Below are 14923 nucleotides of genomic sequence, written 5' to 3' on the forward strand. Positions count from 1 at the left end.
AACAAAAAAGTTCTTTCAGCATGATTTTTATTCTTGCCACAATTAGAAAGCAAAGTGCATGCTACAGAAAATCATTTTCCCTTGCATTAGTTTTGTTTGCATTCATGTGGTTAATATAGTATAACACAAACATTTAAGTGATGCAACTCTTCACTACCTCTATTAGCAGTTTTCATCACACAGACTCAAGATAGTGTGTCCAAAACCATCACATACCATTGTGTTTAAAATCAGCACTTCTAACAGTGTTATCATCATCGTCTTCTGTCACCCGTCACCTCTACACTTCTCTATCGTAACATGCTGGCATAACTCGCTGGTGATGGAGACTGGTTATTGAATGAAAATTAGTTTTATTTACCAACTGAGTGTGTCCATTACACTCAGTTATATACAATTCATATATCTTCAAATCACAACCCACACAGTTTATTAGATTTTTTTCATTATTAAACGTCTTGTTAAACCAAACAAAACAGTCTGTTAAGTAACACGTGGATCTCAACACATCATTAGATCACAGCAGAAATTATTTGACAGAAATTATGTTATGTGAGATTTATAAGGATATTATCTTAAGAATTATGTGACACGGTCTTTTTTCCAATAATTCTCTCATTTTGTGTCTCTTAATTATTCAACGTCTGAGTAATGGTATTAAATAACTATATAAACAGATTATGTGGTTACAAGAACAGCAGAGGGGTTACCATGACCCGTTTCCTGAAGCCATGAGACTGTTGTGAAGACAACATTAATGGTTCCATGAATTAGATGAACATTTATAAGGCAGAAATAAATATTTGCTGTCCAGAGAGCACTACAGAACCAGAAGTTCTGTCTTCTGTGTTCTAGTACTTATGAAGCAGACAAACACACACTCTCACACACCTCAGGCCAATTTAAAAGGTTAATCTGATGAGCATGTCTTTGGGCTGGCAGGGCACAAAGAGAAAACCCACACAGGGAAATGGGAACATGACAACTCCACATAGAAAGTTCTCAACCAACCAGCTGGTTCAAACCCAGAAACCTGACAGCAAGGTTGTGGATTTAAACACAAACATTTAAAAACATTGTGAATTTAAAAATAAAAGCATAGTGTAACCCTGTAACTCAAGGTTTTCCCTTCACATTTTAAGTTTCTTTCCCAAGGCCAAAGTGAAGTCACGAGCATTGTGAAACATTATTTTGAGGACTGTGTTTCATATACTCAAGCATCTTAGACATTCTTGTTCACGAAGTAGCCAGAAAAATACCCCACACGTTTCTGTCACAGGCAGCGGGAGGTGACTGTGTGTAGAGTGAATACTGGACCCAAATGCAGATCAAAAAACGGAGCGTAAAAAGGTAACTCAAATAATAAAAAAGCGAGCCCTTTGTTCTGGCTCATAACATGAGTACAAAAAACACAGGAAAGCAGTGGTGTCCAAACCCAGGCCTTAAGGGCTGGTGTCCTACAGGTTTTAGATATGTCCTTGATCCAAGACAGCTGATTTAAATGGCTAAATGACCTCCTCAACATGTTCTCCAGAGGTCTGGTTATGAACTAATCATTTGATTTAGGTGTGCAGACCCAGGATGACATCTAAAACCTGAGGGATACCGGCCCTCGAGGCCTGGAGTTGGCCAAGCCTGCGGTAAAGTGAACAGGAACAAAAACTAAACTAAAACCTAAACTGGAAGAAACTAAACTACGACAACTGCAACGAAAGACATGAACATGATTCAGGGTGGAGCATGCAAAAAGCGAGGAAAAAACAGGAACATGGAACGGGAGCATGACCTGAGCTGAATCATGAAATACCTTGGCGTGACATGACATCGTGAAAGTAACACAGACAACCCGACAAAGACTGAATGAAGGCACACAGGAGGCTAATGAGGGAAGTGGAGACGTGGGGAAACAGCTGACACAAAGGAACATAAAGACACCACAGGGGAAGTAAAACAAAACACATTGAACATGGAGACAGCTGACTCTTCAAAATAAAACAGGAAACACTGAGAGACGTAAACATGAGACACAGGGGTGAAGACAAAAGGGGAATCTAATGAACAACGAACTATAACAGGGCAACTTAGGCGAAATAGAAATGAACTTAGATAAGCTAAATGAGACCATATTTCTACAAAACAACCATAAATCCTGACCTAAATGTTTCATTGTAGACTATCGAGTAGCTTTTGATTTTATGTATATTGAGGTACAAATAAAACCAATAAATATATGAGAGTACTTTATAACATCACCATTGCAGCAGTCTTTTATATTCACCAGATTGTACACTTGTCTAATATTTGCGCCGTTAATATTAAAGTTGCTCTACGTTCCTAAACAGTTAACAAATTTTGTCTCACAGTTTTGTCATATTTCCCAACTTTATGATGATATGCCTAAGTGTTCATTTCCACTGTCACAGTGACCTTCACTGGTAAAATCTTCACTGGCTGAGGATTCTCAGTGTAAATGTAAGGAAACAGGGTGTCAGAGAAGCTGTGTGTGAAGGTGTGCATGTGGGCATTAGTGTCGAGATCAGAGAACGACAACTTTCCTCTGTCAAAGTCCAGATGGACTCTGATCCTCCGCACTTCCTTCTTCACTGGTAGATCCTTCTCAGTGTCTGGTGATGAAAATGCTGAGAATTTACCATCAGAGAACAAAATTCTCCACAGTCCTGACTGAAGACGCCCGCTGACCTGGGAGTACTCGCTTAACACGCCCAGTTCCCAGTCCTTGTTGATTCCAACATCAACATCCCACTCATGCGTCCCTGAGTTGAAGCCTTTAGAGCCGAGAACAGAGCAGGAGAACTTGGTTCTCTCTGGGCTTTTGGGAAGCGGTTTCCGCTCTCCTGATTTCACGCTGCTCAGATTATCGAATACAACAAGTTCTGGGTCGGCAGTGTTTGGATCAAGAACCACAGGACTGTAGAAGACCTTCTCTTTCATTTTGTTCCAGACGTTGAAGGTCAGGTTGCCCAGGTGTTGGGCCACATCTATGAGCACTCCTGAAGCCAGCTCTGGATCTTGCAGCAGGGGGCGCTGCTGGGCTTTTTTAACTGCAGCCTTGTAGTTTTGCAGGAATGAGATGTCTTCAGCTTTGAGCTCCCTCTCTGTGGCTCTGATTGTGCTAGAAAGAGCTGCTGTTTCTCTGCTCAGACTCTCAACCTTCTCTTTCATTATCTTAGTCTTCTGCACCTCATCCTCCTTCAGGTGAGCAATCCTCACCTTCTCTTCATTGTGCAAAAACTGGTGAAGATTCTTAAACTGCTCCTTAATCTCCCTCTCTGTGCTTTGGGCTTGGACTTTGATGTGTTTCACTATTTGATCATAGCTTCCTTTAACATCTTCAAAGACCTGCAGCTTCTCCTTTAAGGGCTTCAGGGATTTCTGGAGCTCCTCTTTGAGATCCTGTGCAGCCTCATCGATGGGTCTGAATCTGTGGTTGCTATGCATTTTCGAGTCTCGACAGATCACACATATTGGCTGCTGGTGGTCCAGACAGAAGATTTTGAGTTTCTCAGAGTGCAGACTGCAGAGTGACTCGGACCCTTCTGAAACTCTTTCGCCTCTGTCGCCTCTGTCGCCTCTTTCGCCTCTTTCGCCTCTGTCGCCTCTGTCGCCTCTGTCGCCTCTCTCCGCTAAAAAGGCCTCACACAGGTTCCTTAATGCCAAATTACGAGGGGGATCACTCTTTGAGGATCTTCTCTTGCAGCACGGACAATCGTATGTTTTCTTCCCCCTCCACCATTTTTGGAGGCAGTCTTTGCAGAAGCTGTGGCTGCATGACAGAACAACAGGGTCTTTGAAGACTTCATGGCAGACAGGACATAAGAAATCCTCTTCTGATCTGAGCGACATTTTGCCTGTGAATGAAGCAAAAAATAAAAGTGAAGTCAGTCAGTCCGGAAGATTCTCTGACAGTTGGTTTCACTTTCTGTCGCAGCTCTTTCAGATCATAAAGTAGAGCAAACTGCAGCAGTTGGCAGGAATTGCAAGTATTTCTATTTTCCAGTTACCCCAGTGTTCACTGTGTTCCCTCACGGAGTTGTCTTCATTAGTTGGAAGTGATATTTTACGGTGTGATTAGAATCCTCACCGTCTGTCTCTGTGTATGTTTCTCCTTTCAGGAAGACAAAAACAATAAGCTGCATTTCCTGCTTGACTGCATGGCCTCACCCAGTGGGCGGAGCTTTCTCAAGAAATCTCATGCGTGTCTATCACACTAGTTGGATGTTTGCTCTACAGTATTTCATGTATGGTATCATGACAGATCGTTAACATGGTGAATAAAATGATAACTAGTCAGGGGTCACAAAATAGATTCAGAGACAGTTCTGTCACAGATCACCAGTTCTGCAGCATATAACACGAGCACTTATCTCTGGCAGTCAGATACAGAAGAGCTCAGGGCTCCTGCTTTATCTGCACGTCTGGGCTGTCCGTCCTTGGAAAGTGTGCCAAAGGTTGCAATGCTCTTAAAGGTGCACAAAGTATCCCAAGAGTCAAGTAAAGGTCTCATTCCTTTATTCATTCAATTTATAATGATGCAGGGTTAGAGTCGCTCATTTTTACATCTGTAACTCTGGGAAAAAACACTAAACCTTGAGAATCGATTTCCTCCAATTTACAAAGTGCTTTAACAGTACTCCCGCCTGTTTTTCCCACATCACAGGCCCCCTAGATCCACAGGTCAAAGCTTTACTGGACTCTTGTTTATGAGTGGGCCGCTATCAGTCTGAAGCAACATACACAATCATTTTGTCAATTTAAAGATTGACAAACTAAGCTACCAGTTTATCTTGTCAATTGTTCTTTATTAAGCATCTTTGTAACTCCAGACAGAGGTGGATAGATGCAGGTGAACAGACTAATTTTCTCAGTGTTTAAGTCTGTTGAGCCAGTGATCTGATAATGGGATCTCATTGGCTTTTAACTTGCAGAGGGTTTCTTTCTGATTACAGCAGTAAAGAGTTGCAGCTGTCAAGTCTAGAACAGTGTTTCTTTCACTCCACCTGTGTTCAGGCTGTACAGCCTCATTTTCACTGCCGTTGCAGTATGAAGCTTTACACACAAAAGACACACTAGATAATCGGGCTGATTCTTACAATAGGTTTCTTTTTCGCACACATTCTCCCAGCTCTGTTTCACAGTGAGCACACATGTATTTTTAGCTGCAAAAACGGTCATGCTGTCCACCACTGTTGTCATGTCCCCCCCCCCAACAATACTAGTAATTGTCTCATTGTTGCACCAATCTTAAAGGCTTCCTGTAATGTGTAAAGTGTAGTCCATGTAAACCTGCTTGAACCTTGATTCTTGTTTCATAACATGCACAGGTTCTTTAAAGAAAGTCTTTTTTTTGGTTGTCTTACTCTTGTTTTAGAGGTTCATCTTGCTGGACAACCCCAGAAAACTGTACTCTGTCATCCAGCAAGACCTGCCAGCATCCAATGGGATCATTCATATCATAGACCAGCCCATCACACCCAGCGACTCCTCCCCTCGTGATGAACAGGTAAGTAAATACACAAATAATGGAAAACTCCCTGAAAACACCAAAAAAAGAAACAGAAAAAAGCTTAAACAACAGCTGAGTGAAAAACATTAAAACACTGCAGTTATTTTTTTCCTTTACAGTACAGCACAATATGAAACTTAATGTCTTTTTCTTCTTGTGTTAAGTTTGCTGATTTGACAGTTGGAGAGATTCTGACTAAGGATGACAAGTACAACCGCTTCCTGTCTTTGGTTGATGTAAGTATTTGTGTGACTATGCACCCTCACGTTTGTCTCCTTCCTTTATTTAACCGCATGCTGAAATTGTTTTACTACAATAAAACAAATAACACTTACAATTTAAACATATTAAACAACTTAAATGTATCATACAAACTGGATTTGCTGGGAGTTTATTCACAATTGTGCCACATTTAATGTCAAATTGTTTTATTTTGTGCCTGTTGTGGGGATAAGTTCTAATTTCTTTGGATTTCCAGGTGGAAATGTTAACAGAGTGAGCATGTATACACATTTAATGACATTCGTTTAACTCTGGACTCTGGCAGCCCTGCTGCCCTCTTGTTGTTGGACAGCAGCCTTTGACACGGCTGATACCATGATATCCTGCTATCAAGGCTGAAATCATATGCTGGCCTAAAAGGGTCTGGCCTCCAGTGGTTTTGGTCCTATTTATCTGGAAGGACTTTTTATGACAACATAAATAGCCCCTCTTAATTATAGTGTACCTCAAGGCTCTATTTTGGGTCCTGCCTTGTTTGCACTGTATATGTTGCCACTGGGGTCTATTTTCTCACGCTACAATCTTTCATTTCACTGTTTTGCTGATGACTTGCAGATCTATCTGCCTTTAAAAGCAGGGTCAGACTGACTTCAGCTATTATTACGCTGTCTTGATGACTCTAAACAGTGGATGTCTTTAAAAAAAATTTAATTAAACAAAAACAAAACATACATTGTCATTTTTGGTAACTTCATTAATAATCACACTGAGCCTTCAGACCTGTAGCAGGTCACAGGCTTTGGAATAGTCTTCCTCTTAATATTAGATGTGCACAAACATCTCCAAAAGTTGATTCTGTTCATCTGGACGTAGCGTTTTCAGTGGGAGAAACGTTTTGTCACTCATCCAAGTGACTTCTTCAGTCTCAGCTGACTGTAGGTTTCCCCAATCTTATAAACACAGCATCTCTGTGGCTTTTAAACCCCAAAACAAGCTGCGCCAAAAAATTGGTCCACCCCATGGATCGGGTCCCCCGACACATACAGAATAACATAGTGTACGCTGTTAAGTGCCAGGAGGGTTGCCAGGATTTATACATCGGGGAAACCAAACAACCTCTGGTGAAGCAGATGGTACAACACAGAAGAGTTGCCTCGTCAGGCCAGGACTCTGCAGTGTATTTACACTTACAGGCCAATGGACACTCTTTCAAGGATGAGGATGTACACATCCTGGACAGGGAAGAACGCTAGTTTGAGCGCGGAGTCAGGGAGGCCATTTACGTGAAAAGGGAAAGACCATCTCTGAATCAAGGAGGGGGCCTAAGGGTACATCTTTCGCCATCTTAAAATGCTGTGATTGCAGCCATTCCACAACTCTCTGTGATTGGTACTCATGGCCATTGATCAGTGGTCTTTGATCAGTGGGTTTTGGTCAGTGGTTGTTGATCAATGGTCATGAGAATTTGCATAATTATGAAGATGAAGAAACTGACCTCCCAGCTCATTGTTCCTTCAGTGGGCTGGGAGGTTATTATGCAAATGTACGGTTTATAAGATTGGGGAAACCTGCAGTCAGCTAAGACTGAAGAAGTCACTTGGATGAGTGACGAAACGTTTCTCCCACAAAATGCTGCGTCCAGATGAACAGAATCAACTTTTGGAGATTTACTTACCTGGATGAATGAGTCTGCATCAAGATCTGCACAAACACTTGAACATTTTAAATCGTTACTGAAGACACAATTTTATGGTCTGGCATTAAACACACTTTGATCTAAACATTTTGGTTTTAACACCCTTAGTTGTTATTGTTGTTTTAGTTGTTTTTATGATGTATTTCATCTGTTTATTTGTTTTTTCTATATTTTACTGCATCATTGTTTTTGCATTTTATTTATTTTAGTGGCATTTTACATTGTTAAGCACTTTGTGCAGCATGGACTGTTTGGAGATGTGCTTTATAAATAAAGCTGACCTTGACCTTGACTTTGATTGCTTCCACCTGTTGTAAACTTTATTTCTCATTAGTAGTCAGTTTTCTGTTTATATAGTCCTGTGTTTCATTTACTTGGAGAGGGTTTTTTTTTTGTTCATTTCAGGTTGTTCTTTTTGTTTACATTAGGTCCTCCACATCACAGTTATGACACTTCTTTTCCTCATTCTTTAAAAAAAAAACAAGGTCACAGAATGATTAGTAGTGAAAGTCCTTATGACACTGTTTTTAAGAGGTTTAATTTCATTTAAACCCAATTTACAGTGCAGCCTAATACCACCAGCTTCATTCTTTTTTAACTTCTACTCCAGCAGCTCTGGCTTAACTCATAGCATCACATTTGATGTAAATGTCAACTTCCCTCAAGCTTTCCTCATTTTGTGGAAGATATTTTTAATTTCATGAGGTGTCAGATGTCATTGTGTAAGTGAGTGACAGTTCTTTTATTACAGAGCCTGCAGAATCTGGTCTGGCATTCCTGCTGAAGTATGCATGACCTCGCTAAAAAGGATTCTGTGAAGTTCCCAGATTCTAATTTTTTTTATTGCACTTTGGTGATTCCTTAATTTAAAGGCGCATTTAAGTTTAAAAAAAAAAAAAAAAAAAAGATAATTTCATCATTTGACATGTTGTCCGTGTGCTCCTTAAATGTGTGGATTAAATTATTTTCAAATTTGTTATGTTTACACAGCTTCCCCACTTTAAGAAACGCAATTTTAAAATAACACATCAATTTTTTTATGTGTAGCATATCTAACACTGGCTATTGAGCAATGCACTACAATTTATATTATGTAATGTATTCTACACAGACTATAAACTGATGAGAATGCAGATCATTTAGTTAGACCTTTTCAGCTTCAGACTTTTGGGATGTATGATGTACATACATATTCGATAACATGAGCATATTGAACCACTGTAATAAGGTTTTTGTTTCAAATCAGCCCACCTCTTAGTTTGAATCTTCAAGCATCTATTTTTGTATTTCCATAAAATGATGGTAAATGCCTGTAAAAACAACTTGTTTTGTTTGTGTGAAATCAAGGGTTTTTTCCCCCAAAAAATTTGATTAATTCTGTATTCTGTCTGGCACCGAGGCTTAAAGGAAATCTGTGCTAAATCTTCATTTGTTAATCAGATATGTGTTTTTCTGCAGAACTGTGGGGCGCCGCCACCGCTGCGGGGGCCAGGACCCCTCACTGTGTTCGTCCCCACCAACCAGGCTGTGGACCGAGCCCGAGATGGCAGCATCCTGTACATGCTGAATGATGTAAGAAGGGAGTCACTTCCTATGACACTTTTCATCTCTTTATGATTAGTGCAGATAACACATGCTGAATTTTTTTTTAATTATCAACAAATCAAATAAGAAGACCAAACACTTTGTGACTCTGTCCCAAACTTAATTCTTACTGATAATATTCATCTTGAAGTAACCCAGATATGTTCAGTTTTGTTATTTTCTAAAGCACATTTGGTTCCTGCTATATTAGAGATTTTGTTTTTAATATATATTTTTTTCCAGGCCAAATATAAACTTCAGGAACTCCTCAGACACCACGTGTTCTCCCAGGCTGCGGTGAGCTCTCACCCCAACTCCCCAATCCTTCTGTCAGAGTCATTTATTTCACTTTCACTTGTTGCTTTTTCCTTTCTTTTTGCCTTTTACCCATTGGCGAACACAGATGAAAAAAGACTTAGCTCCACACTTTTATTCTTAGCTTTGCATTGCTCACCGTTCAAAATAGTCCTTATTTATCTTGTTCTGGGCCTTGGTGCCGCCAAGAAACATGCATTTTTTTTATTGGCCACCAGGCAGTGACACTTTCAGGTCACATCAGTAAAAACATGAAGCTAATTTTGCAAATTACATTTATTATTAGAGTCAGAAAGGAGGATTATCCAGGATAATCTCACTGATTGACAATGTGTCAGTCAAACCAGTGTGGTGTAATTGACCAGTATTTCTGGAGCAGCAACACTTAAATGTCTGTTAAATTAGTTGCACACATCATTAGTGACTACGTCCCTCCATTCATACTGTCTGTTTGTAACAAAGACTCATTTCCTTAAATATATGGAAGCATAGGCCCTGTTAGCTCTCCCCCAGCAGATTGTCCGAGCAGCTGAGAAAACAGGCAGCAATTTTTCACACCAGCTTGTTAATCAACCAAAGACTTAGACAGAGTTTTAATTCATTTGAAAGCCTGATTCTCAGCCTTGTACAACCTAACTGGAAAACTCAAAAACCTGTCTTATTTGATATCATCTATCATCCTGGGCCTTATTAGAGTTTCTGTCTGATTTCTTAGAGTGTTTATCTGACTCAGTTCTCAGGTCAGATAAAATAATTATTGGGGGTGATTTTATCATCCATGTAGATACTAAAAATGACAGCCTCAACATGGCATTTAATCTATTATTAGACTCAAATGGGTTCTTTCAAAACCCACCTACCACTTTCTACATACTCTAGATCTATCATTGAAGCCAGGTAACACACATCAATTAGTTAAACTTTAAATTTCTCAAAGACATAAAGACCTTGCTGACCTAAAAATTTCTGCTTCTAAATCCAGATAAAAGTAAGGTTATTGTATATAGTCCAACAAATTGTAGAAATGCGGTATCTAGCCAGATGCTTACTCTGGATGGCATTACCATTATCTGTGAGGTATCTTGGAGTTGTTTTTGACCAAGATATTTTCCTGAATGCAAACAAATATGTAGGACTACTTTCTTCCATTTGTGCAATATCTCCAAAACTAGAAATATCCTGTCTCAGAGTGACGCTGAAAAGCTAGCTTATGCCTTTATTGCTTCTAGGCTGGACTACTGTCATTTGTTATTATTGGGATGTCCTAAAAATTCCCAGAAAAACCTTCAGTTGATTCAAAATGCTGCAGCAAGAGTACTGACGGGGATTAGACAGAGAGAGAGCATATTTCTCCTATATTGGCTTCTCTTCATTGGCTTCCTGTTAAATGCAGAATCAAATTCAAAATCCTGCTCCTCACATACAAGTTCTTGAATAATCAGGCTGCATCTTATCTTAATGACCTCGTAGTATCGTATCACCCCATTAGACCTCGTCACTCTCAGACTGCGGGCTTGTGATTCCCAGGGTATTTAAAAATAGAATAGGAGGCAGCTTTCAGGCCCCTCTTCTGTGGGACCAGCTTCCAGTTTGGATTTGGGTAACAGATGGAAGAAATGGCTTGGGTGAGGGAACTCTGAATAAGCGGTAGAAAATGGATGGGTGGATGTTCAATATGAGCGTCAACCACTGCAACAGAATAAGAATGAAAGGAAATAGAAAGGAAATAAAGAAAAGCCAGACATGTAACCTTTTAATTTTATCAGATGAGTTATTCAGATATTTTTTAATCACATTTCTGCTTCTAAAAGTGTAAACTCCTCACATTTATTGACCCATTCCTCAAGCACTGCAAGTTTAGCCACACTACTGATCAGGGCACTAAAAATATAAACGTCATTAGATATTCTTTGTTCCCGGTTGCAAAATTAGATTGGTTATGATTTTTTTCTGTCACTAGCTGACAGTTGATGATCTGAGCAGACTCTCTCGGATTCAGACGATGGCAAATCAGATGGTCAAAATCGCTGCATCTGAGGACGTAAGTATAGTTCATTGGTACTTAACAATGCATGTAACAGTTTAATTTCCACCATATGTAGGACACACATTAGCAGATGACTTAAACACTAGCTGTCCTCTACTTCTCTGTCCTGCAGGGCGGGATCGTATTGGGTGAGAAGAGCATCCGTTTGATGAGCACCAACATTGTGGCATCCAATGGAATAATACATATGATTGACGGGCTGCTGTACCCGCCCTCCATCCTTCCCATCATGCCTCACCGCTGTGATGTTGGTGACAGCAAGATCACTGTGGTGAGAAAAGACACACACACACACACACACAGAGTCTGAATCAGTTTAGTTCTGGGGGCGAGGGGTAATTAAAAAGGGTGTCAGTAGATTCTAAAGATGTTAGCACATGTGTTACAGCAACGCTTTCACTATCCATCTGTTTTTCTATATTGGTTCTTTCTTTCACACAGTGTAACTCCTAACCTTTTGCCTTGAGTCTGGTTGACAGTTTGCAGATTTAAATGAATGTCAGAACTGAAATAGTTGGGGTCACTACTGCTGTATGTCATTGTTTTTTAAACTGCGATGAAGGACAAACAACAATGGTCCTGACTTTGAAGAGCACTTTTGCCTGTTTTTTGGAGATAAAGCCATAATTGAAAAGATTCTCTCAATGACATTTTTGTCTGTTTATAATACTTTACATTAAAATTTTAATGGCAGGTCATCTCCTGTAGAAATGGAAATATCATAGAGCTGGGCGATATGACCTCAAACCAAAATCACAATTAACATTTGACCTTAATTTTGGTTAAAGAATAATTATGATTACACACTTGAATAAAGGAAGGCACACACATGATGAGGGAAAAAGTTTTTCGATCCTCTGCTGAATTTGTAGGTTTGATCAAGTTCAAAGAAATGAACAGTCTCAGTCTGGAGAGAGACAGTATATCAACCAAAAATACATACAAAATACATAAAATAAAACCTATAAATAGATTTTTGTGTCACTTACTGGATTAAGTATTTGATCCCCAAACAAAACATGACTTAGTGCTTGGTGGAGATACCTTTGCAGTAAGACGTTTATTGTAGTTAATCACCAGGTTTGCACACCTCTCAGGAGAGTTTTTTATTATGTTGATTACAGGTTCTAAATGTGGGCTTTTATTCATTTCCTATTAATTTCCCAGCTCTAATCATAGCCTTTCTTTCAGCAGGTTTGCCGTTTTCAGTAGAGCAGGATTAACCTTTAGTGCATGTTTATGTGTTTGAATCAATGGATTAAAAAAAACAACAGATAACAACAACAAAAAAAATCCAATGATGACACGTATTACCACCTCCCTCAAATATTAAAATTTCATTTTTGTGTGTTTTCAGGGTCCCTGTGTTCACTGCAGTTACCTCTCTGCGACCCAGTGTCCAGAAGGCAGCACCGAGCTGGTAAAATGCATTCTGTTCTCTTCTACTTTATATATTGTTATTACTCTACATCAAAGATAACCCTAGTTTTCAGGGGTCTGAAAAGTAAAGCTGATATCTATCTGCCTTAAACCTGCATTCTTCCTAGTCTCCTGCAGGGGGTGACTCATGCAGGGGGTGACTCCTCTTGTTAAAAGAATGAAGTCTGGTTGTATAAAGTCTAAGGTGGTGGTTCTCAGCCTTTTTGTGGTGTGTCTCACATCCTGTAGTCATTGGTTATTTAATCATCTACAGTGAAAAGTGTCATATTGACAACTCTTGTTCATCATATCTGGCTTGAGGTGTCAAAAACAGTGGCTATGTCCATATTAATATACAGTCTTTAGTAAAATCAGCATTTATTAATAGACTCTCCCCCATCTGCTGCTGAGAAGAGGTTTAAAATGACTTTCTTTCTCACATACCACAAGTACACATCCTTCTCTAACATGCTCGTTGAAAATTTATATTCATACAAATGAGGTCAGCATTATTATTAGAGATGGCACGATACCACTTTTTTATGTCCGATACCGATACCGATATCATAAATTTGGATATCTGCCGATACCGATATGAATCCGATATAGTGTGTTTTTTAATCAATAAAACTGTTTTTTTTTAATATCTTGCTACATTTTGTATAAGTTTATACTCAAGTTTAAATAAATAACAACACTAAAGCTATTCTGTTATACCTGTATGTAAAAAATACACTGCGCCCAAAATATTTCATAGTTCAGCAATACCAATCTAATAAACTTAAACCTGCTCCATCCTTCCTATTCTGGTATTTTAAAGAGTACTTAGCAGAAATATTAAGCAACCTAGCTAATACGGTTGCAAACTCCCAGAAAGGGAACCACCCACATCCCCCACCTCATGATGCTTAATCGATGTAATCAAATTTAATTTGATGCAGGGAGGAAAATGCACAGAAATAAATTCTTTTTCAAGAATAATTAAATAGATTCAACATCTTTCTTCAACAGAACTGCACAGATGGTATCTTCCCAAAGGAAAAAGTACTATAGCTTACTAGGGTATATTAGACTTAACAGTTACTATATGGACTAATGGACTTCTATACATTTTACATCAGATTAAAACTTTGGGTGTAAGAGTCAGATAATTATTTATTAAAAGCCAGACATTTTAAATGAGAATAAGAAAGAAAAGTATGTCTTTGTGCCCCCTTTTCCCTGTTCATGCCCTATCGGCCCCCCTGGCTACACTTTGCTAGATCCGCCCCTGCACAGTTACGTCAGCTGCGTAGAAAAAGATCCTGGTGTAGAAAGTAATATTAAATAAATTCTAACAACAGCTCATCAAGCTTAATAGTGCTGCTGTTGTTCAGCCGCTGGTTTCCTCTTTCTGGTGCAAAGTGGGCCAAAAACTAAGAAGAGAGACGGACTCGCGACAGAAAAGCCGATCAGCTGATTATTGATCAGTTTCACGTTTGAAGTAGCAGCAAGAAGAGGCAGTCGCTCCATATATCGGTTGTTAAGCTTAACGTGGGAATGCTTTACAAACATTCAGAGATGAACTTACACACTTGCTTTACTTCTCTCTGGGAAAACTTCCTCGGAGATGAAATGCTGGTTTGCTGGCAGCCGCTCTATCACGTGACCACACGGCTCCAACTGCGGTTATGAGCCGACTTACGCCGTGTAGCAAGTTTTGTGAGGTGCTTTTTTGATATTTAATGGATCGGATTACATTTTTTATTTCTCGCCGATATCCGATCCAGTAATTTGGGTCAGTATCGGACCGATACCGATACGTAATATCGGATCGGTCCATCTCTAATTATTATCCCCCCTATGATTTTCTTTAAGTATGACTCAGGTGCTATTAAACAGAGCAAGGAATTTTTAACACAGCTTTTTCCAAACATCCTAGTTTTATTTTAGATGCTTACATTATTTTACTTCACACAAGGAAAAAATTTATTTCACAAAAACTACCAGGTTGAAAGTTATTACCCCCCTCCAATGCTAGTAGTCAGTTTTGTATCCGTTTTTGCTCAATAACAGTCTGCAGTCGCTGGTTTCATTCTTCTTTGGTGAATCGCTCAAGCTCCTCCTGATTTGATGG

The 14923-nt window shown here is 39.4% G+C and overlaps 2 protein-coding genes across 3 annotated transcripts in view; one reads left to right on the forward strand and one right to left on the reverse strand.

The window, feature by feature from the left end:
• Positions 1-14923, forward strand: part of stab1 (stabilin 1) — a 183789-nt gene that overhangs the window by 17921 nt on the left and 150945 nt on the right. The window contains exons 13-19 of one of the 2 annotated variants that reach the window (XM_085158702.1): positions 5390-5521; positions 5689-5760; positions 8901-9014; positions 9270-9323; positions 11302-11382; positions 11501-11659; positions 12746-12808. In XM_085158702.1, the coding sequence (XP_085014828.1) occupies positions 5390-5521; positions 5689-5760; positions 8901-9014; positions 9270-9323; positions 11302-11382; positions 11501-11659; positions 12746-12808 (675 nt within the window). Of the gene's footprint in view, positions 1-5389; positions 5522-5688; positions 5761-7257; positions 8773-8841; positions 9015-9269; positions 9324-11301; positions 11383-11500; positions 11660-12745; positions 12809-14923 lie in introns of those variants that run through there. The other variant, XM_085158703.1, reaches the window with a different exon arrangement.
• LOC146518124 (E3 ubiquitin-protein ligase TRIM35-like) lies at positions 257-4137 on the reverse strand. The gene is made up of 2 exons (XM_085158704.1): positions 4023-4137; positions 257-3869 (listed from the first exon to the last, which is right to left on the reverse strand). Exon 2 carries the CDS (start codon positions 3862-3864, stop codon positions 2398-2400), a length of 1467 nt encoding a protein of 488 aa, XP_085014830.1. The 5' UTR covers positions 3865-3869; positions 4023-4137; the 3' UTR covers positions 257-2397.

Source organism: Neolamprologus multifasciatus, chromosome 5 (assembly GCF_963576455.1).
Source record: "Neolamprologus multifasciatus chromosome 5, fNeoMul1.2, whole genome shotgun sequence".
NCBI lineage: Eukaryota > Metazoa > Chordata > Actinopteri > Cichliformes > Cichlidae > Neolamprologus > Neolamprologus multifasciatus.

Excerpts from the sequence above, each read along its gene's own strand:
- LOC146518124 (XM_085158704.1), bottom strand. The coding sequence starts at position 3,864 with ATGTCGCTCAGATCAGAAGAGGATTTCTTATGTCCTGTCTGCCATGAA.